The sequence below is a fragment of the Lactuca saligna genome, chromosome 1 (assembly GCF_052625555.1).
Source record: "Lactuca saligna cultivar CGN05327 chromosome 1, ASM5262555v1, whole genome shotgun sequence".
NCBI classification, from domain to species: Eukaryota; Viridiplantae; Streptophyta; class Magnoliopsida; order Asterales; family Asteraceae; genus Lactuca; species Lactuca saligna.
Window position 1 is genome coordinate 91,014,777 of NC_136417.1, and position 20,722 is coordinate 91,035,498.

Consider the following 20,722-nt stretch of genomic DNA (forward strand, 5'->3'; position numbering starts at 1 on the left):
GTCATGACTCACTAAAGGAATTGAACCGATGGAGCACACAAGTAGTGAACATGGTAATTCCTTGGGTTTGGTATCACTATGGGACACATAACTACAAATGTGGTTGAAATGTTATATGTATGTTATGCGGTTAAACTAATATAAAGGATGCCACTTAAATGCATATATTTACTTATGTATTTTGCTTCCACTACCGTTAAATGGTTTTGGTTGATTGGTTTTTAACGAACATAATGTTGTGGTTTGTTTTGATATGTTTGAAATGAACAAATAGTCTTTCGTTGTGTTTTCTATTAAAATGTTTTAAACATAAATGAAAAAATCAATAAAAAGCACAACCTTACAATACGAGAAAGGGGATGTTTTTCAGAACGCATAAGGAGATGAGGTCATTGTTTTTCATAGAGGATTCAAGTAGCCATGGTAGAGACTGAATTCTTGTATTTGTAGAGAGGTTTCAATGTGTCTTTGTTATTCTTGTATTTGTGATGAATTTGTCTACCGATTAAAACAAAATCACGAGGAAATTTTTTTTAGGATTTAATGTTTTTTCGTGTGGAATTTTAATGGGTTTACAGATTTTTAGGTCTAGAACTCAACGTGGCAGACAACCCCTTGAACTCTTTGTATTTCCTTCTTCCCCTTTTCTTAAACAAAACTTATCTTTCTCTTCTAAAATATGTTTAAAATTTCCGTCCTTAAAAAAAAAAAAAAAAAAAAAAAAAAAAAAAAAAAAAAAAAACATCAGTTTTTTTTTATCGGATTTATGCACCTCTACTTTGAACATTACATCGTTTACACAACGCTTTCTTTAAGATATCATTTAGATTGTATATTTTAAATAGAAGTTGATATGAGTAGACAAGTTTACTAAATTTGTTTTTAATGATAAGAATGATAAAGGTATCATTGGGGATATGCCTTTGTCCCACCTTATTCAACCTTTCTAGGTGAAATAAAAAATTGTACGTTTTTTAATTTATAAAACTCAGTCCAATGCATATCAAACACAGAACAAAATCATTATATAAAATCATTATATTATGTTTTGTCTGTCCCATGTAACAAACAGGCCCTCAACAGGATGATCTAATCAAAAGCAAAAACATTCGATCCAAGTATAACCTTTTAGCAAAATGACATCATAGCATAATCATGTTGCTTCCAACATATTCAAAAATACCACATTTAGCAACAAGAAGATAACAAAAGATATCACCACAATACATAGAGAAACATTTTACTTTCTTCATGTGGGACCCATTGGTGTGTGGCTGCCTAGGTGGCATTTTAGCAAATCTCTTTACATAGGAGAAACAAAAGTCTCTTTGGAGAAAATTTTGTATAATTACATGCAGCAACTCAGATGTATCATACGATAGAAGCAGCAATTTGAAAAAACTGTCATCATCTGTTGAATTAAATATCAAGTCACATTATCAGTTACTAATTCAAGTGTGACATATATAAAAAGATTACAAAAAGGGCACTAAAAATGTAAAAAGTTTGAGTAAAGGGTTTCTTATAAGTAATTAATTTAAATATTTAATACCTTTTTAAAATATGCAAACTAACTCTTAACTAGAAATATCTTTCCTGCCACCACTAACATACATCGTGTCCCCATATGGTCTGTCAAAAAGAAACAAAATAATAATAATAAAAGTTTTAATCAATTAAAAAGTCCTCAAAATATAGTCAAGGATCGTTTCTTTTTCTTTCCCATTATGCCCTCTATGGGTATTATTGTTTATCTAGATAAAGTGTTTACATACATAACATCTGTTTCTTTTCTACACCGTCTGAACAAGACTAAATTACCATTTTACCCTTACATTCCAAAACATAAAATTAACAATATTTATCAATCTTATTACATTAAGCCATGTATAACTATCAAGATTAAGTTGTTTCTTTTCTAGACCTAATAAACCGTCTGAATGAGACTAAATTACCACTTTACCCTTACAATATTCACAATATTGATCAATCTTAATCCATTAAGCCACTTATAGCTATCAATAAACCGTCTAAATGAGACTAAATGACCATTTTACCCTTGCATTCCTAAAAACAATTTTCACTATATTGATCAATCTTAATACATTAAGCCATGTATAGCTATCAAGATTAAGTTGTTTCTTTTCTAGACAAAATAAACAGAATAAACTGTCTGAATGAGACTAAATTACCATTTCACCCTTACATTCCAAAAAGAAATCACAATATTGATCAATCTTAATACATTAAGACATGTATAGCTATCAAGATTAACTGGTTTCTTTTCTATACCAAATAAACCGTCTGAACAAGACTAAATGACCATTTTACCCTTACATTACAAAAAACAAATTTCACAATACTAATCAATCCTAATACATTAAGCCATGTATAGATATCAAGATTAAGTCATAAAGGTCAAAAAGGTAAATTTACCTAGGGTTTTTGACATGAAGCAACAAGAAGATGAAGGCAATGAGTATGGAAGAAGAGCCAACAAAAATATAAGCCACCCCAAGAAAACTATTCTTTCCACCTAACCAACTTGATGTTGAAAGGACAAGTGTTTTTGTTCCACCAAAACTATAAGTATTATAGTTGTTTTTGAGGTGTACTATGATGATGTCATCTTCTTCTAGATCCTCTTCGATTCTTCCATAAAGCTTCCGGAAGCTTGGAAAAGCAGCAGTTCGCATCCACACAATAAGATCCTCTTGATCACTTAGCTTAATGATTTTAAGATTAAGAGAAAAGCACAAGAAATAATATAAGGAATTAGTTTTTGAAGGAAATAAAAAATGAATTTTAAATATTAATCTGATTTTTCATGGAATTTGATGGGAGTTATATCATTATATGATATAGAAAAAGGGTTATAAGAAAGTACTTCACTCTTTTTAAAAAATTGTAATTACATTTCTACTCTAATAAATAAATAAAAAATTGTCATATGTGACACTCTCATTCATTTTGCCACATGTTGTTTTAAATTAAAAAATTTCAACATGTCATTTTATGGCTTTTTTTTCCCATTTTATTAATTTCCACATGGTATTTAAATGTAATAATAAATGGATATCAATTTCATTAATACAACTTTCCTTCTAATTTCAAAATTCCTAACTGAAACCCAATTATTTTCTTTGTTTATTTATTTGAATTATTTGTTAAAATTTAAAAGACAAATAAGCACTTCAATTTCAATAATTCAATATTTTTCTCACTTTCCTTATAAATTCAAGCTTCCTAAATGTTTAGACCTTAATATTTTATTTTATTTTTTTAAATAAATCCCGTGTAGTACACATGTCTCACAACTAGTTTACCAATAACAGCAACATCCTTACACTTTCTTTAGGGTTAATCTCATAAAAAAAAAAACCTTATGTTTTGTGTTTTTTCCGGATTAAACCTCATATTTATTTTTTTCATGAAAAAGACCTTATATTTTTTCATTTTTTCCGAAAAAACACTCAACTGTCTTACTTCCAAAAAAAAAGAAACCCCTCAAACTTTTAAATGTTTCCAATAAAATCCTCAACTTTTTTAAAACCCTCACATTTTACAACCTTTTTTGGGGAAAATGACTAAAAAGGCCAAATCAGAAAAAATAAAAAAATGCAAGGTCTTTCTCATGAAAAAAATAAAGTTGAGATTTAATCCGAAAAAAAAAAAAAAAAAAAAAAAAAAAAACACAAAATATAAGGTCTTTTATGAGATTAACCCTTTTCTCAGTTTTCTTTACACATAAAAGCAACTTACTTACAATTCATTACTCAACAATAGACAAAGTACAATGGAGACAACAAAAAATGTAAGTTTATTGCTATTATCGATAAAGAACAAAATAATAAAGTAAATTTTCATATCAAAATTATCGTTTTGAAGAAATATTAAATTAGGAGACTTACTGGGATAGTTGTATCAAGCTTTCCACCACCAATCAATGATCCATTTTGAAAATTGAATGGATAAACTTTGTTGCCAAATTTGTGTTCTCTATCACTCTTCCATGCAATATTTTTTCTTTCAATTTCCAATTTTTTTGTCCCACGTGAAAATGAAAACGTGTCATTAAACAAACTCCATGCAATCAATCCACAAGGAACTATTGGAAGACCATTATCGAATGCTTGAGGTTCACATGAACTTGTTTTGTTGTATCCTAATCCATGTAGAAGTTGATCATCACTTTTACTTTTCACATACCTAAATTGGACACATGTTTTAATTAATATGCATAAATCTTTAAAAATAAATAACTATCAAACTTATATGCTTTAACAAATAAGGTTGTGTTTGGTGGCACCATAGCTAGCTGATAAGCTAGCTTATTTTTCGAGCTTTTTTAAGTTGTCGTGTTTGGCAAGCTAAAAAGTAGCTTATAAGCTAGCTTTTTAAAAAATTTCAAATATAACCCTGGATTAATTATAGAAATATATTCTTTTAAATGCCCTTTTATGTCATTGTATATCTTTCAGCTAGTTTTACCAAACGCTATTTTTTTATCAGTTAGTTTTTCAGCTATCAGCTAGCTTTTCAGCTAGTACACCAAGCATAGCATAAATAAATAAAAGTACTAACCTTCTGTGATTTTGGTAAAAGTTATCAAGTTGATAATAGATGTAAATTGGAGCTTTCATATGTTTGTGTGCCTATATTGAAAATCAAAATGCATTTAAGTGAATAATGAGGTATGGATTTTGTACAAAAGTAATAATCAAAAAGTAGTCAATTAAAAACATGGTTAATCTCAAAAAAAAGATCATATATTTTGTGTTTTTTCTGGATTAAACCTCAAATTTATTTTTTGCCTGAAAAAGACCTTGTATTTTTTTCATTTTTCTGATCTGGCCCTTTTAGTCATTTTTTGTCAAAAAAAATTGTAAAATATGAGGGTTTTTTCAAGAAAACCTAAAAAAGTTTAGGGTTTATTTGGAAGCATTTAGAAGGTCGAGGGTTTTTTTCGAAAAAAAAAAATACAAAGTTGAGGGCTTTTTCGGAAAAAATGAAAAGATACAAGGTCTTTTTCAGGCGTTGAGGTTTAATCCGGAAAAAACACAAAATATAAGGTCTTTTTTGAGATTAACCCTTAAAAATAAAATAAGATATTAGACTATTAGACATTAGTATTACCTTTAGATACCTATGACAACTTTTTGAAACCGATGAATTCTTGATATAAGCTATCTTGTTGCTCTTGAAATTATCGGGTACACAATCAACATCATATCTGTCTACAATTTCATGAACCTAAAATACAAAATATCATTTCAAGATTTTAAGTCCACTTTGAAAGACTTAATGATAAGAACTAATAAGTAGAAAGAATTGCAAATTCAAAAACAAGATAAACTGCTAAATCATTTATGAGAAAAAATGGGAATTGAACATTACACTTTGTGAAGCATGAAGAGAAATTAATCCAACAGGGATAAAAAGTACACCCATCATAAAGAATGTTCCAATGACCTGTTAAAAACAACATTCAGTTTTATGTAAGAATTAAATGTGCATATATGCAACAAAGTGGTTTTTTAGAAAAGAATATACAACCATTTTTTCATTTTAGAACCAAAATATGCAACAATGATTCATCTTTTTACCAAGTTACGCAACCATGTTTCAACCAAAAAACAGGTTATCTGTAAAGTGTTGGCATCTTTTGGTCCTAATATTTGGTATATGAAACCATTTTGTTGCATGAATTAGGAAAAATGTGAAACAATGTTTGCATAAATGTGCATTTAATTAACCCTTTTAAGTAATTTATAAATAGATGTGAAGAGTGTTTATGCACTCACCCATGCTGGTGTTAGAACAGGTTTACAAGCTGGGAGAGTTTGTTGTGTGAACTGATGTATAGCTGCAAAAAAGCACAAGTGAAAAACATTTATATGATATATTTATGAAGTCAAACCATTTAAGAAAAAAAAAAAAAAAAGGTGTTAAATTTATTGACAACAAAGATAATGAACAGAATGTGAACTGATGTATAGCTGCAAAAAAAACATTCTCTTTTATCCAAAAAAAAAATCTCAGAAACTTTTATTTTACATAATGCTATGTAAACCTTGTATTATATCATATAAAACCTTTGGGGTTGCATCTAATCACCTATCTAATCACCTAAACATGTAAGCTTAGGATATGAAAAGATGAAGCTTGAAAATCACATAATGAGGACAAAAGTGCTGATAACAAGAGAAACCCTAAAACGAAGGCTAACTTGCAAGATTCAAGAACAATCATAACGGAATAGAACTAACAAAAATCAGATTTTTCATAACTTATGCTTACAATACATTTTAGTGTAAGAACTCTGAATTACAGCAACCAATTCCAAATGAAATTTAGATTAGTAGAGAAATCATTTCGATTACAAACTTTTATCTCTTGACCCTTTCAAAAACTAAACAAATTTAAGAAATCGAAAATAACCCATTTGGCATCAAATGCGATTTTCTCTCTCGAGAAGAAAGGAGATCAAATGATACAAAAGGAATTATTACCTTTAGACCGGCCACGAAGAACGGGCGTTTGCTGATTATCAGTGTCAACAGCTGACGTAGCTCCTGCATCTATATCCATGTTGATCAATTGACCCCCAAAATCCTATTTGATTTACAGATAATCAAAAACATAAACACGCACTTGGTCATTTGACTTCACCAAAACTTGAAAGCCACTCCTAATTTGAAAAGTTTTGAAGTCAATCAGCCCCAATCAAGAAATGTTCGTACCTGTGATCTGTGAAAACGTGTGAAGATTTGAAGGAGAAATACATGGAGAAGCAGAGATAAATATGAAGGAATCTGAAGTGGAGTGGTTATTAGGGATTAATAAGTTTGATTTCTTTGGCAAAAGGACATAGACATAGATACATATACGCTTTTATCGCGTGACGAAGGTAGGGGAGAGGGAGTAGAACTGCCCTTTTGGATTTGGAATGTCGCTGTTGTTTTACTTTTACTTTTGAATGCCTCTCGGAATATTCCTTTATCATTTTGGATCATAGGACAAAAATACCAAAATGGAGCCATGTAGTTCAAGAAATGACAATATTTTAATAATTGTTACAAATAATTGTGTATTTCTTAAAAAATATTGTTCTACAATTTCAATATTGTTATTATCATTAGTTCTTTCAATCGAAAAGGGAGATTCTATACACAACCATACGTTCGGTCTTCCTATGATGTTGAATCTCTAGCCTAACTTTTATGGCCGATGTCAAATCCATTTTTTGTGTATCGGTGTATGATGTTTTGTCGTTCATTTTTTATGAATTTTTTTATAATGGTAATATAAAATATAATAATAGAGAAATTACATGAGACAACTCAACTTCACATCTAAAGATTTAAGCTAGTCACTAAATGTAGTATAGAAAATTTGTTGGTTCGAATTGTGTGACTGTATGAGTTGAAATTATTTTTTTAAGTAGAACGTATTAATGGAGAATTAAATATTAAAGTGAAGTGGTTGGATGAACTCAATAATGTGATTTATCGAGTTTAAGCACCCCACATAGGTTGGAGGGGGAAAATTGAGTTTATAAGTGCGAAGGCTTCCAAGCCTTGTAAGACTTATAGCATCAATGATCTATTTTGCATGCGCAAAAGGGTGAAAACATGAACAAAAATGGATTGGTTCGCTAAATGTGTGTACGAGGCATGCATCTTGTAGACACGAAAGCACCACATGTCGAACATAAAATTTCATAGACTTCAAACTTTCATAGATTATCGGTTTTGATACCAAATGAGTTATGATATGAAATGATATAAAAGTTATGAAGGAACTAAAATGACCATAAAAATGCCCAAGAAGGCAAGAACATCCAAAAGAATAATTTTTATTCTTTAAAAAGTTAATCTATGATTCTTCTATTTTTTTTTTTCAAACTCATAAACTCACTCTTAATATTTTAAAGACAACTTCACCTATTTTTATATAATATGATTCATAATGCAAAAAAAAAAATGTCAACTAAAAATAGCTTAAAAAATCACATATTTCTTTTCAAAAACCACGGTCAAACTTGCTCACCTGACAATGGTTGACCGACCGGTCATCAATCTTGACCGAACTCATAGGCCTTTTGATTGTATCCATATAATAAGCCATACCATGTGTGTTCAATAGACCACTCTACCTGGCCTTTCTCAGTATGTTGGTTCAGCTCACTGAGAGTTAACTGAATTCATCATTCATTGATTATCTTTTATTTTTCTCATTATCCTTGTTATTATAATTTAACGATGAGAAATAAGAAAATTGTATAGTATAATATACCAATAAGAAAAAAATATATATTATAATCAAATATATTTTTATGTAAATTATTTTAGTAAAAAAAATAATATTGTAATGTCATAAAAAATTTAATTGTAAATGTAGTTATGTAACAGTGTAATACACAAATAAATAGATACGAGCTGATATTTTTTTGTATTCAGCCCATTAATCCTATTGCGTGTCCAGGCCCATTATCAATGCAGTCGATCTGTTTTAGCGAGTTCGCCATCGCCATGAATATGCCCAATTCCTCCATTAAAATTAAACCCAGCTCTTTCACGCCTCTTCAGTCTTCTCCTCCTTCCCCCATCTCTCGTCGTCTCCAAGCTTACAATACGCCGAGTCAGACTCACTAATGGCTTCGTCATCGACTGCTGCGCGAGAACTACAGAAAGAGTTGGAGGGGAAAGCCAACGATCTCAGCAAAATCCAAAAGGGCAAGTCGTGACTCTATCATCTCCTCCACCTAACATCTATTACTGAATTAATCATAATATTTTGATTTTTGGTTTGTCTACATCCTACAGATATATCGAAGAACCACCAAGTCAGAAAGAAGTACACCATCCAGCTTGGTGAAAATGAACTTGTCCTCAAGGTCCCCCTCTTTCCCATTATCCCCCTTTACTTTTTTCAAATTCGGGTTTCGTTTTTCTTTAGGATCTCTTTTAGTTTTAGCAATTGACTCTATTGCGATGCCATGTCGAGAGATCAAGAATCGGAATATGGACTTTTGGGGCGAAATAAGGAGTAGCTTTAGATATCTGATACTTCATTTTACTTTCATTTTATCACTGTGATTTGTGAAAGTAATAATCTTGTTAATTACTTGTATTCAGATTTAATGATTCTCGTTTTTGTTTATAGGAATTGGATTTGTTGAATGAGGATGCAAATGTGTACAAATTAATCGGACCAGTGCTTGTAAAGCAGGATCTTGCTGAAGCAAATGCAAATGTTCGCAAGAGAATTGAATATATTTCAGCTGAATTGTAAGTTTATATATATGTTTGTATAACTAATTTCTCTATTAAGTCATTATTAAGTCAAAAAGAAACACTCATATCATAATATCATATATAGCTTACTAAGTAAACAAGAAGCAAATCAACAACACTTGAATTGCAAAGATTTTACTCTGATATTCTGCAAATATTTCTTAAATCTTTTGTGATAACTTTAGATTTATTTTTTTATTCAACTTTTGGGTAGGTTATTGAGTACAAAAATTTGTCATCATAGCCTCAAATATGACATTTCTACATGATTCTTGAAAACAGGAAACGTTTGGATTCAACTCTTCAGGATATGGAGGAAAAGCAAAATAGCAAGAAAGAAGCTGTTAGTGACCTTTTCTCTCTTCATCTTGTTATATATTTTTTTTTTCAGTTTTGTTTTGTGGCATTTGATGTCTATAAAAAGAGATATATTGTTGGTGATTGTATGTAGAAAAACTGCTAAATGTGCATAAAAACAACAAATTAGTGAAAACCTTGTAAAAATGGTTAAATAAAGTTAGTGAAAAGCTATACAAAATGGAGTTACAAATTTATCACCATTACCTCATGAGTTTTTATAATTTAGATGATGATGCTCATAAATGATATGACAATAGTAATCTAAGAATTGACAAAAAGTTTTTTACTTTTTTACTTTTTACAGATTTATAAGTTACAGCAAAGGATTCAATCTCTTCAAGCTGGAAAAGCCAAGGCTTAATTTGCATTATGACAACAAGTGTGCACGTGATTGAAATTTGTTTCATCTTTATTATCATGTAAAATCTAGAAAGTGTTGCATGTAGATTGAGATTTTCGTAGGGTTTTTGCATAATTATATTTGGAATTGTGATTGCGATTTTCACCACAATGTTATCTTTTCCATTTTCTTAAATCATTTTTATAATTTCTTTCTTTTGATCTTAATAGATTTATTTGCAATTTGGATCAACAATTTATTGGGTAGTAAATCAATAAAATGGTAAAAATTAGTTGTAGTTTTCTATAAATTTTCCAAAAGTAAAACAACATTTTAAATTTTAAATTTTTAATGCAATATAAACTGAATAATCCAACTACATTTTCTACCTAGATTCAAAATTCAATTGCATTCAGCAACCTTGACTTTCCAAAAATAGCAAAATATTCAACAGATGAGCTGATTATTTTTTTTTATAAAACCGCATAGATTTTTTGTTCTTCGTATAACTTGGCATTTTCCACAATGTGTCTCAATGCTTCTGCCCCCAAATGCACAAGAACCTATGTAACAAACCATATTAATTAGTTACTATGGAAAAAGACTATTTTAACCTTTACAGAGAAAAAGACGATTTTAACCTCATTTGCATCCTTGTAATGGCTGACCTCATCTTTCTTTGGCCAAGTTACAACCCAACATCTGAAAAATAATTGTAAAAAAAGTTGGTTTTTTTCCAAACACCATGAAATAGCAATATATTTTCATTTATTCATTTAATATATTAAAAAAAAAAAAAAACCTTTGTTTTCCAAGGCGACATGAAAGCTCTTCAGCTAAGGCTTGACCAGGTCCATCACCATCTGTAGCCAATATAATTCGAGATGCCTACAATAAATAAATATATAATAAAAATAAAATTTCTCATTTTTTTTATTTTTTTATCAGCATTGACTTTGACTAACATAAATAAAAATTAAAATAATAATAATAATAATAAATTACACACCTTATCAAGACACCCGTTGCAATCCGATAGGTATTTAAATCTAGCCTCCTGATCAGAAAAATTATTTAATAACAAACACTTTAATATATATAATTGAGTGGTCGTTTTATTTTTATTAAAAAATAACTATACTTTTTTTGGGTTAAATGCAATAAATAACAATGTACTTTTATGCATACATTTATTATAGCGCCTTACTTTCATTTCTTCTGTATTTTGAAAAAGTGAAATTGTCAGAAAAATCCTAATATTTTCAGAAAAGTTTCACTTTAGTCCTAAAATTCTTTTTTTGAACAGAAAAGTCCTGATTATTTGATTTTACACAATAATGTCATTTCCTATTAAAAGAAAAAAAATTGTTAATTTGAGCCAAAATAAAATAATCGGGACTTTTATGTTCAAAAAAAATCGAGACAAAAATGAAACTTTCCGAAAATTTTGGGACTTTTCTGACACTTTACCTTTGAAAAATCTACCAAATTTCATCTCTATAATAAGATTCTTTCATTTTTTTGAAAATACACTTGGGTAGAGTAAATTACACGAATGGTCCCTATGGTTTGGAGTAATTTGCATGTTTGGTCCCTAACTTATTTTTTTAACTCTATAGTTTGGTTTTGTTTCGCATTAAATCCCTATCAAATCTGAAATTACTATACCCCCCTTGATTGTTTCTTTTTCGATTTAATTATTATTTATATTTTAAAAAAAAGAGAAATAAATGCACTAAATTAAACCTGTTTTTTAGAGGGTGATGCTTTTATTGACACGTGTTGTGGTGCTCCATCAGGAACACTAACACAATTTATAATTCCAGCTTCTTCCATTGAAAGCTTATCAATTTCACCTTCAACCTACTATCACCATTAAATTAAATTCATATATTATATTATATATACATTAAACTATTAGAGTAATAGATCTAAAATTTGTTAAAAAAATTACTATTACTATAACAATGTCATGTCCTTCCTTTATGCCATCAAGTCCATACAATATCCTTTCTCCATGCTTCGCCTGAATTTTATAACAAAACCTCTTTATTCATATATTTTTTATATTTATATATAAAAAGAAAATGATAATGATATTGGATATATATATATATATATATATATATATTTATTAATTAAAAGTTTAAAACCAACCTGCCAAAACTTTCTGCTTGTTATGCTGCGAAATTTACAGTTGACAAGTTCACCATTTCTTCTATATGTATAAGCTATCACATTCTGTTTATACAATTAAAGAAATGTTCTTCAGAAAATGTAGTAAATTTAAGGGAATTCAACATACTTATATTATAGTATTATACCTTATCATCAATCATTTGCATAACAGCATTTTTCTTCAAAATCTCTTCTGATATTTTTCGTGTAGCAAAGTATTCAATCAACTGAAACATATATATAAAAAATTGGATCATTGTGTGTGTGTGTGTGTGTGTGTGAGAGAGAGAGAGAGAACAAATTATAAATTATTGTGAAGTACCTCATCACCAAGGGGCTCTAAACGCAAGGTCTCTTCACTTGGTTTTTTGGGAACATTGACTTTGTTGACTTCTTCTTGTATAGGACTCACATCTGCCAAAACCTGCAATAGGATTAATTACATGACAAATAATTTATTAAAAAAGTGGAGAAACATAATTCAAGTGTACATACATGACCAGATAATCCACATTCAAAATTAAAGCATCTCCACATTGCAACTTTCCTGAATACAAAGAGGAAGAATAAGTTATTCATGAAGTTTGAGTGGATATATAATTATGGAATCAAATACTCTCAGATTCTTTTTGAATTAAATGAAGAAAGAAGTCAAGAACAACTTTAAGTGAACTAAAGACATAAGAATTTTTACTCATTTTGGTTTTTATGGAATGAAAGAGTCCTCCCTTTGGATTGCCCACCTTTGCACTGTTTCAACAGAAGGTTAAATTAATTTATGCAAAAATTTGCAAGCAAATTCAATATCTATTACTTCATCTTTCAACATTAGGGTTACTTATAGCATCTTCAAAATTGATGCAAACATTCAATTTCAAAACCAAAAGGTTTCACTGTATGATGTAAAATGTCAAAGTAATTGACAGAAAAAAAAACCTAACAAATCAAGATATTCATACCAGTGGACAAATTAGGAGAGTGTATTGGCCAGGGGTACAGGAATCGAAATTTATCCCAATCTGCTCAACCTTTAGCTTCAAAGCTTTATTTCGTCGCCCTACTTCATAAACACCATGTGCTTCCTTCTCCTCTTCATTAAGTTTCGCGAAAACTGGAACAGAATGGCATACGATTAAGCAAATGAAATCGAAGTTAGAATAGAATACGAAATCATTGAAGATTAAAGAAGAAGTAAATAAAAACCTGAAGATTTTGGAGGAAGTTGACGACGCAGAGAGAGGAGCTTGTAACGTGGAAGCAAAAAAACGAGATGTGCTTGAAATCGGTGGAGACGAGGCTCGTAAATTGCTGTTTGAATTGATCGGAATAAGCCTTGATGCAGGGAAATCATTTCTTTACCAACGACGAAGGACGAATGCTGGATGATCTTCACCTTCTGTCTGTCACTCGAAACCGAAGATAAGGAGCATTAGTTTAGCGGGAATACCATTCTTGAGTTTTGGGGAAGTGAAAGGAAAGCGAGTGGTATTTTTTTAGAAAAAAATTAAAAGATAAGATTAAGGGGTTTTTTTTCGCTTAGTTTTTACAGCCAAAAATTTTTTTTTTTAAAAGAAAAATAACAAAAAGATGTTTGGCAAACTAATAATTTTTAGAGTTTTAATACAAAAAAAACAACTTTTTAGAAAAGTCAGGAAATCCTGATTTTTTTGTAACTTTTTGGAAAAGTTCTTTTGAGCTTTTAAAAGCTAAGCCAAACACGCCCTAATTGGGAGAAGATTTAATTTTCATTAACACAAAATTGCAAAAAATTGTTTTTGTGGTAAAAAATACGTGGTTTTATTTATTTATTTTTTTTAAATTACTCTATATGGTTGATACTTTTGATTAAAAAAATGGTTTTTGTGGTGGTAAAAAATAGATGGTTTTGAATAAAAAAAATTACTTTAAAACCGATTATTTCACACTTCATCATCATCTCCATCATATACCAACATAGCTGGTAAAAGGGTAGACTGATTTTCTCCTAAACAGGAACGTAGGGATTAGGCTGAATGGATATTAAATAATGGTGAACTGAAAGTCGAGTTTGGTGGCGACGATAATGGATTGAGGGAACATAAAAGTAACTTTAAGAGTGTATCATCACTAATGTACCACCAAATGTTTTTGGAAACCATAGTTTTTTGAAAACCACATTGACATTTTTGCAATTTTATATTTCATTAATTTATGGGGTTTCTTAGCTATTAACTAAAATGATAATATCAACATTCTTGTTACCGAAAAAAATAAAAATAAAATAAATAACTTATCTAATTAACCCCAAGAAACAATGAAAAATGGTCTAATTACAACATCTGCAAAATGATGATGTCATCATAGAAATGTTATGAGTCAACTAAAAACAAATTTTTTTTCTGAAGGAAAGAAAAAACATTTTTCTACGATTTCATAAAAAACAAGTTTTTTGTGTTTGAAATCCTCAAAAATGGCAAAAGAAAGTTTGATATTGTAGCTTTGGAATGAGAAAATGACAAAAATAAAAAGAACTTTTCACCATCTTTGAAGGATTTCTTGGATGAATTCATGAGTCGTTTTTTATACACGATAGATTAATCCTTTTCATTCATGGATAATTTTAAGTTGTTTATTGGCATTATCTTGCTCACTAAACAAATAAAAAAACAACTAATGAATTCATGGATGTTTTAGTAAATTACAAGGAGATCACAACATATGTTTTACTGTTAAAACATATGTTGTGATCTATTATCCTTGTAGTTTACTAAAACATACCATTTGTTAGCTAAGCTATGGCATCACACTTGTTAGCTATATTGTTGGGAGATGTATGAACGTTTAGCAAACATGTAAAAATCTCTCTTGTTTCATTGTGCAATAGTGATGAAGTTATTGTGTATCTGGCTTCATTCAACTAAATTTCCATAAAACTTATCCTTAAAAAAACATTTTTTTTCACAAGTCCGATGATGGAGAAGTAAAGAGACAACAGTCATGAACTTTAACACAAAACACATACATTTAACATCCGGAGAGACTACTATACTTCCAAATAATATCAATTAATAGTAGTAAATAAGCATAAAAAATAACAACAAAATCTACGCAAATTTGGTCATCAAATACTATACAAAAAAAAGGTACCATTACCACATAATAGATACAACAATGAGGTGGTTTAAGATGTGTATATATGTATACTTTAGTTCAATTAAAATTTAATAAACTCATGAAAATATTGTGATCATATAACCCCATTCCTCTCCTTTTCCTTCATGTAGAAATTGCATGCCAGTAAAGCCGCCCCAACTGCAGGTTCTACCTGCATTGCATAACAGGACAGGACAAAACAGAACAAGTTGAAGTTAATACTGGTCTTTGTGAAAAGACGTAAATGCCCCTACATCAAGTATCCCTTATTTGACCAAACATGACTTATGATTAAGTCGAATTGCTTCACAAGTGATGCAAGGAAGCAACAGTTGTAGCTACGAGAATGTGAGCTTCCAATAACAAGTGAAATGACGGTTTTGCCCTTGTGACACAAAATGAAATAGAGAAGAGAAGTGACCTTTGGTAGAACAGGGAAAGCACCAGGGTAGGTCTTGATAAGACGGTCAACAACCTTTTGACCGATATCCCAGTTTTTGTTAGGTATGAGGACCCCACCAACTAACACAACTGGAAATTCACCACTTCCATCTGCACCCAATCATTAATTTTTTTAAATAAAACACTTTCTTCTCAATTAAATAACTAATTACATTTTAGAAAAACCAACCGTTTTTATTGATTTAGCCACTGAAGTATTAGTTTTTTTATATTGATTTAGCGAATGGAGTATTATTATAATAAGCAAAAATGATAAATAATAAAGTGATACTCATACCTTGACCACAGAGACCAAGTTTGTGAACAACTGCTTTGACAGTTAGAGCCAATTCTTCAACAGCATCATTTAATATCTGATTTGCCACGTCATCACCATCTTCTGCACATGTCACCACTACCGGAACTAGTGCTGCAATGCGGGCCCACGATGGATCTGCATAGGTCCACCTTGTCACAACACAACACAACCACCACTTGTCAATCAAATCTTTATCTTTTTCCCGAGTCATAGTAGACAGTTGACAGTCGACACAGAAAATGACAGAGTGCCATATGAGTATTATGGGCAAAGAAAGCCTTGTCACATCTTTATCTTCTTCCCCACTGACGGTGACAGCAAACAGTAGACAGTGACATAGACAGTGGACAGTTGATATTGACATTGACATTGACACAGACAGTGACAGACTGTCATATGAGAATTATGGGCCAAGAAAGCCTTGTCTCATCTTTATCTTTTTCCCCACTGATAGTGACAGCAGACAGTAGACAGTGACAGACTTCGATAGTGACATAGAAAGAGGACAGTTGACAGTGACACAGACAGAGGACAGTTGACAGTGATAGTGATAGTGACAGTGGCAAACTGTTATATGAGTATTATGGGCCAAGAAAGTCTTGTCAAATCATTATCTTTTTCCCCAGTGACAGTAGACAGTAGACAGACTGTCATATGAGTATTATGGGCCTAAACACTCAAGATTGATATGATTGATTTACTTTGTGATCTTTGTAAGAAATGTAAGCTAGAAAAAATATATACTATAATTTAATGGTTTGAAAAACTAGTTACTAGGTTTTCATGAGAGAGAGAGAGAGATATACCCAATGAGTTCATCTGGGGAAGAAAGAGAGAGTGATTTCAAGATAGAATTTGTAAGCATTGTGTGAGGACCTCTGCCATCATGAGCTCTAATAACAGATGTCAATGCTTGAGCAGCAATTCCATAACCACTGTACATAACAACTCTCATTCATCACAACATGAAATATTGAAAGATTCAAATCAGATATGAAAGAGAGAAGAAACACAGAAGATTACCTGCCCCAATCACCCAAAACGGGCCCACCACCAGCTGCCCGAGCCTCCTTTCCATCTTCAGAAAAGCCATAAGCAATACTTCCTGTTCCTGCAATCAAAACACATCCATGAAGTTTCCCCATGGATCCACTTGCAAGAGCTGCTACTGCATCATTCTGAACATAAAGCTTCACATGCCTTGGAAATATCTCCCTGCATCATACAGAGGATTATAGAAATAGCAAGAATTTGGTGGATTAAGAGTGTCAAGGAACTAAAGATCATTCAAACCTCAGCCAATTTAGTATCCTTTCTTGATCATTTGGATGATTGACACCTGATACGCCTAAACAAACAGCTTGAACAGCGGATTTTTTTGAGCCTGATGTTGAAAGGGCTTCCATCATCACCTGTTCCAGTGTATCTCGGGCTAAGGTCTCTGTAACAATGAGTGCAGATAACAAGGAAAGAGCAATGTTAAATTCCATAAAATGAAGTATGTTTGTTGCTTATGGTGTTGCCTTCTAACTAAATGCAAGTGGAATTCAATACTTAAAAAAAAAACGAAGTATTAAACCCTAGACACTAGAAACTGAGAATTGCCACTTTCAACGGACAATCAAACACCTAAAAGTAGGAAAAGTAACTCTAAAATGTTTGAATTCCGTATTAATCTTAACGAATTGAAAGGCAAGTTAATTGTTCAGAAGTGAGAAAGAACGTATGATAATGGAGTTAAATCAAAGAAAAATGACGAAAAACTAGCATATACACAAGATCGACAAACACGAAATGTACGATTAATCGGAAATTTGGAGTACCTCCGACGCTGTTGTGATTGGAGCAACCAGCAATGGCGCGACCAAGAACAGGAAGGGGATCAGGAAGATGATTGTGGGAATTGGAAATAGGAAGAAGAGGCATACAAACACATATGGTGGATGTAGTGCCGCCATCGACACCCAAGACTACTGGTTCTTCTTCGTTGCATTCCGAACCCAGATGAAGATCAAAACGATGAATCGAAACTTCACCATTTTGGAAGTTGTTGGTTGTTGACATTTGTATTTCGCCAATGTTTGGATGGTGGAGTTGACTCTGTCCACGGCAAGAGATGATCGGAGTGCCCACTCTCTATTCATTTCGACTTTGCCGCCCAAGATTCACAATTTGGTATATGCATTCTTTACCTAATCCAATAATTATATATATCAAATTCCAAAGTCCAAACATTCATCAAATAAATTTTCTAGAAAATTAGTATGGTTTAAATATTATATATTAATTATGTTTAATTAAATTTATCCAAATTTAATAATTTTTTGTATGTCCACTACTTTAATATGCTATGACTTCTTAGATACATTAATTGTTACGATATAAAATTCAATGATTTTAGTAGAACATTTAGGGTCAAAAGTTTACGAAAAAAAACAACTCTACCACGACCACTTTAAATGATAATAACAAGTTTAAAAGCAATGATTTTGGGTTGTTTTTTTTGGAGAAAGAGTTTGATTTATTAGTTTATTATAAGATTAATAAATACCAATAAATAATTTATTAATATATTATGAGAATAATATATTAATTAGAAATAATATTATTAATAACTAATCAAAAATTAATTGGAATTAATTAGAAACCAATTAGAATTAATTTTTTAGATTACTTGGATTAATTAAAAATATAAGGATTAAAAGTGATTATGTTCAAAAGTTGAGCATTGAAGGACTCCAATACATTCTCACATGAGGGGGGGGGGGGGGGGGGGGGGGGGTCTTAGAAGCTTTAAAGAGCAAGAAAAGGGATAAGAGTTATCTATAGAAACCTACCTTATCCAAGAATCCTTACTCACCTATATAAACCCCTTATGAGGTTCATTATTTTCAACCATTTCTCTAAGAACCTTAGAGCTGAAAGTTTTCATCCCCTCTCCTCTTTCCTCTTAAGTCTTCTATTGCTAGGGTTTAGGTACAAATCATTAGAGGCACGAGATTTCTGGTGTTGGCTTTCTGAAGCTTGTTCAACAAGGAAGTGTTTGATTATTTACTACAACAATCGAAAGGTATATAAACCCTAAAACCCTTTATGAATTTCGATTATAGTAGGGTATTCATTGGTTTCTTGATGTTCAATTGTTTGTTGCAATCAATAAAGAAAACTTAGATCCAATAGGTTGTATGTGAACTTCGAATTAAGTTTTTCCGCCACATTTTTTTTGTAACCTATAAAACCTATCATATATAACTTTATAAACCAAGGTTTTGAGTATGTGCTCTTTGTGACCATGCAAATGGATAAAGTCTGAGACTTTATCCATTAAGACGTCCATTTGGTGTAGATCTGGAAGTATAAAGAGATGATTTATTGTTTTAAGGACTTAATGATTAAGATAAGTCATCAAGGAGCTACGTTGGGCATAATCTGCCTTGCGTGGAGAGTAATCATAACTGTTCCCGTCTTACCGCCTTGAGCTCTACGCGGTGTGTAGAGTTGTATGTTACGCGAGGCGTAGGTTGACTAGAGTTGACCATTGACTTTTTAACCGTTGACTTTGACCAAGTTTGACTTTAGGTCAAATTGAGTATTTGGAGTTGTATATTGAGACTTGGTCCCTATTTGTTGCGTAGGTGACTTGTAGAGGTGATTATCAGATCAATGATCATTACTGCTATCTTCTAGACTGCAAGGTGAGTTTTCCTCACTATACTCGTGTGTCGAAGGAACCAAAACCGATCCACTAGATTGTGTTATGTATCCTTGTATATAGGATGTTGTTATATTGTAGTGATATGTTAGATTGGTAGATCTGTATGATTACTTATACTTGATGGTTATTGTTTATCTGTTGCATATGTCGACATAGTGCAGTTGGGTTGAGGCTTTACTGCTCTTTGATGTAAGCCAACAAACCCAGGGCAATCCATTCTGATAACTGTCGGTCAAGGGCAATCCAGTCTAATGACTGTGGGTCGGGGAAAATCCAATCCAATGAGTGTGGACCCGAGGGTACTCCAGTTCGATGATTGTGGACCTAGTATGCATGTTTGTATATATATTGTTGTGTGGGGTATTTTAGGGGTACTCACTAAGCTTTGGATTATAATTGTTGATTTCATTGCTTTCAGGTACTTCTGATAATCGGGGCAAGACGAAGGTGTGATTGTACGCATCCTCTAATGTTTTATGTCTTGAGAGATTGATTTGATACTTGATTTTCTAGGATATGATTTGAAAACATTGGTTGTTTATTTATGGTTATTCGGAAATGATTTTTATAAAAATGAAAAATTTTATCATGGTTTTTGGAATGTTACATATTCATTTGAATGGAATGAGTAGGTTAAATAGTTTCACTCTACCTTTATGTTTAACTAATACAATTAATTATAACTTCTAATTAAATCGAAGTCTTCTCATACAAACAACCAACCACATTTGGTAACTTGTTTATATCCCCCTAACAATCCAAATAAAACGGTTTCCTTAGTTAATAATGGTGGTAGATGTGTGAAGAAAATAGGATGAGAGAAGGTCTCTTGTCCAAGAAGATGGAGAAGTTAGGAAGGCTAATGCCTTGCCGTAAAAAACAAAGAGATATAAGGGGTGTGGACTAGGGATGGGATTTAAAAACAGAAAACTAGATCG

General features: G+C 31.3%; 4 protein-coding genes across 6 annotated transcripts; 1 reads left to right on the forward strand and 3 right to left on the reverse strand.

Annotated features, from left to right (window-relative positions):
- Window positions 1-1,062: 1,062 nt before the first annotated feature.
- LOC145041552 (LEM3 (ligand-effect modulator 3) family protein / CDC50 family protein) lies at window positions 1,063-6,966 on the reverse strand. Of its 2 annotated transcripts, none has more exons than XM_078989674.1 (10): window positions 6,744-6,966; window positions 6,513-6,615; window positions 5,805-5,866; window positions 5,398-5,472; window positions 5,137-5,253; window positions 4,585-4,655; window positions 3,912-4,209; window positions 2,437-2,726; window positions 1,553-1,632; window positions 1,063-1,411 (listed from the first exon to the last, which is right to left on the reverse strand). In XM_078989674.1, exons 2-9 carry the CDS (start codon window positions 6,589-6,591, stop codon window positions 1,578-1,580), a joined length of 1,047 nt encoding a protein of 348 aa, XP_078845800.1. In that variant the 5' UTR covers window positions 6,592-6,615; window positions 6,744-6,966; the 3' UTR covers window positions 1,063-1,411; window positions 1,553-1,577. The 2 variants fall into 2 exon arrangements, with proteins under 2 accessions (XP_078845800.1, XP_078845804.1); XM_078989678.1 differs by having other exon boundaries at window positions 6,513-6,581; window positions 6,655-6,966.
- Window positions 6,967-8,549: 1,583 nt separating this feature from the next.
- PFD6 (prefoldin 6) lies at window positions 8,550-10,194 on the forward strand. Its single transcript, XM_078989687.1, has 5 exons — window positions 8,550-8,738; window positions 8,829-8,899; window positions 9,169-9,293; window positions 9,582-9,642; window positions 9,964-10,194. The coding sequence occupies exons 1-5, from the start codon at window positions 8,657-8,659 to the stop codon at window positions 10,018-10,020; spliced, it is 396 nt and encodes a 131-aa protein (XP_078845813.1). The 5' UTR covers window positions 8,550-8,656; the 3' UTR covers window positions 10,021-10,194.
- A 136-nt stretch (window positions 10,195-10,330) lies between these two features.
- LOC145000122 (primase homolog protein-like) lies at window positions 10,331-13,650 on the reverse strand. Of its 2 annotated transcripts, none has more exons than XM_078959291.1 (13): window positions 13,381-13,650; window positions 13,137-13,288; window positions 12,872-12,927; window positions 12,673-12,724; window positions 12,500-12,601; window positions 12,324-12,404; window positions 12,157-12,240; window positions 11,960-12,025; window positions 11,746-11,862; window positions 11,009-11,056; window positions 10,802-10,887; window positions 10,641-10,701; window positions 10,331-10,562 (listed from the first exon to the last, which is right to left on the reverse strand). In XM_078959291.1, the coding sequence occupies exons 1-13, from the start codon at window positions 13,526-13,528 to the stop codon at window positions 10,473-10,475; spliced, it is 1,143 nt and encodes a 380-aa protein (XP_078815417.1). In that variant the 5' UTR covers window positions 13,529-13,650; the 3' UTR covers window positions 10,331-10,472. The 2 variants fall into 2 exon arrangements, with proteins under 2 accessions (XP_078815417.1, XP_078815409.1); XM_078959283.1 differs by having other exon boundaries at window positions 11,954-12,025.
- A 1,552-nt stretch (window positions 13,651-15,202) lies between these two features.
- LOC145041542 (uncharacterized) lies at window positions 15,203-18,260 on the reverse strand. Its single transcript, XM_078989665.1, has 7 exons — window positions 17,893-18,260; window positions 17,363-17,510; window positions 17,093-17,284; window positions 16,876-17,004; window positions 16,049-16,218; window positions 15,731-15,861; window positions 15,203-15,481 (listed from the first exon to the last, which is right to left on the reverse strand). The coding sequence occupies exons 1-7, from the start codon at window positions 18,131-18,133 to the stop codon at window positions 15,404-15,406; spliced, it is 1,089 nt and encodes a 362-aa protein (XP_078845791.1). The 5' UTR covers window positions 18,134-18,260; the 3' UTR covers window positions 15,203-15,403.
- Window positions 18,261-20,722: the final 2,462 nt, after the last annotated feature.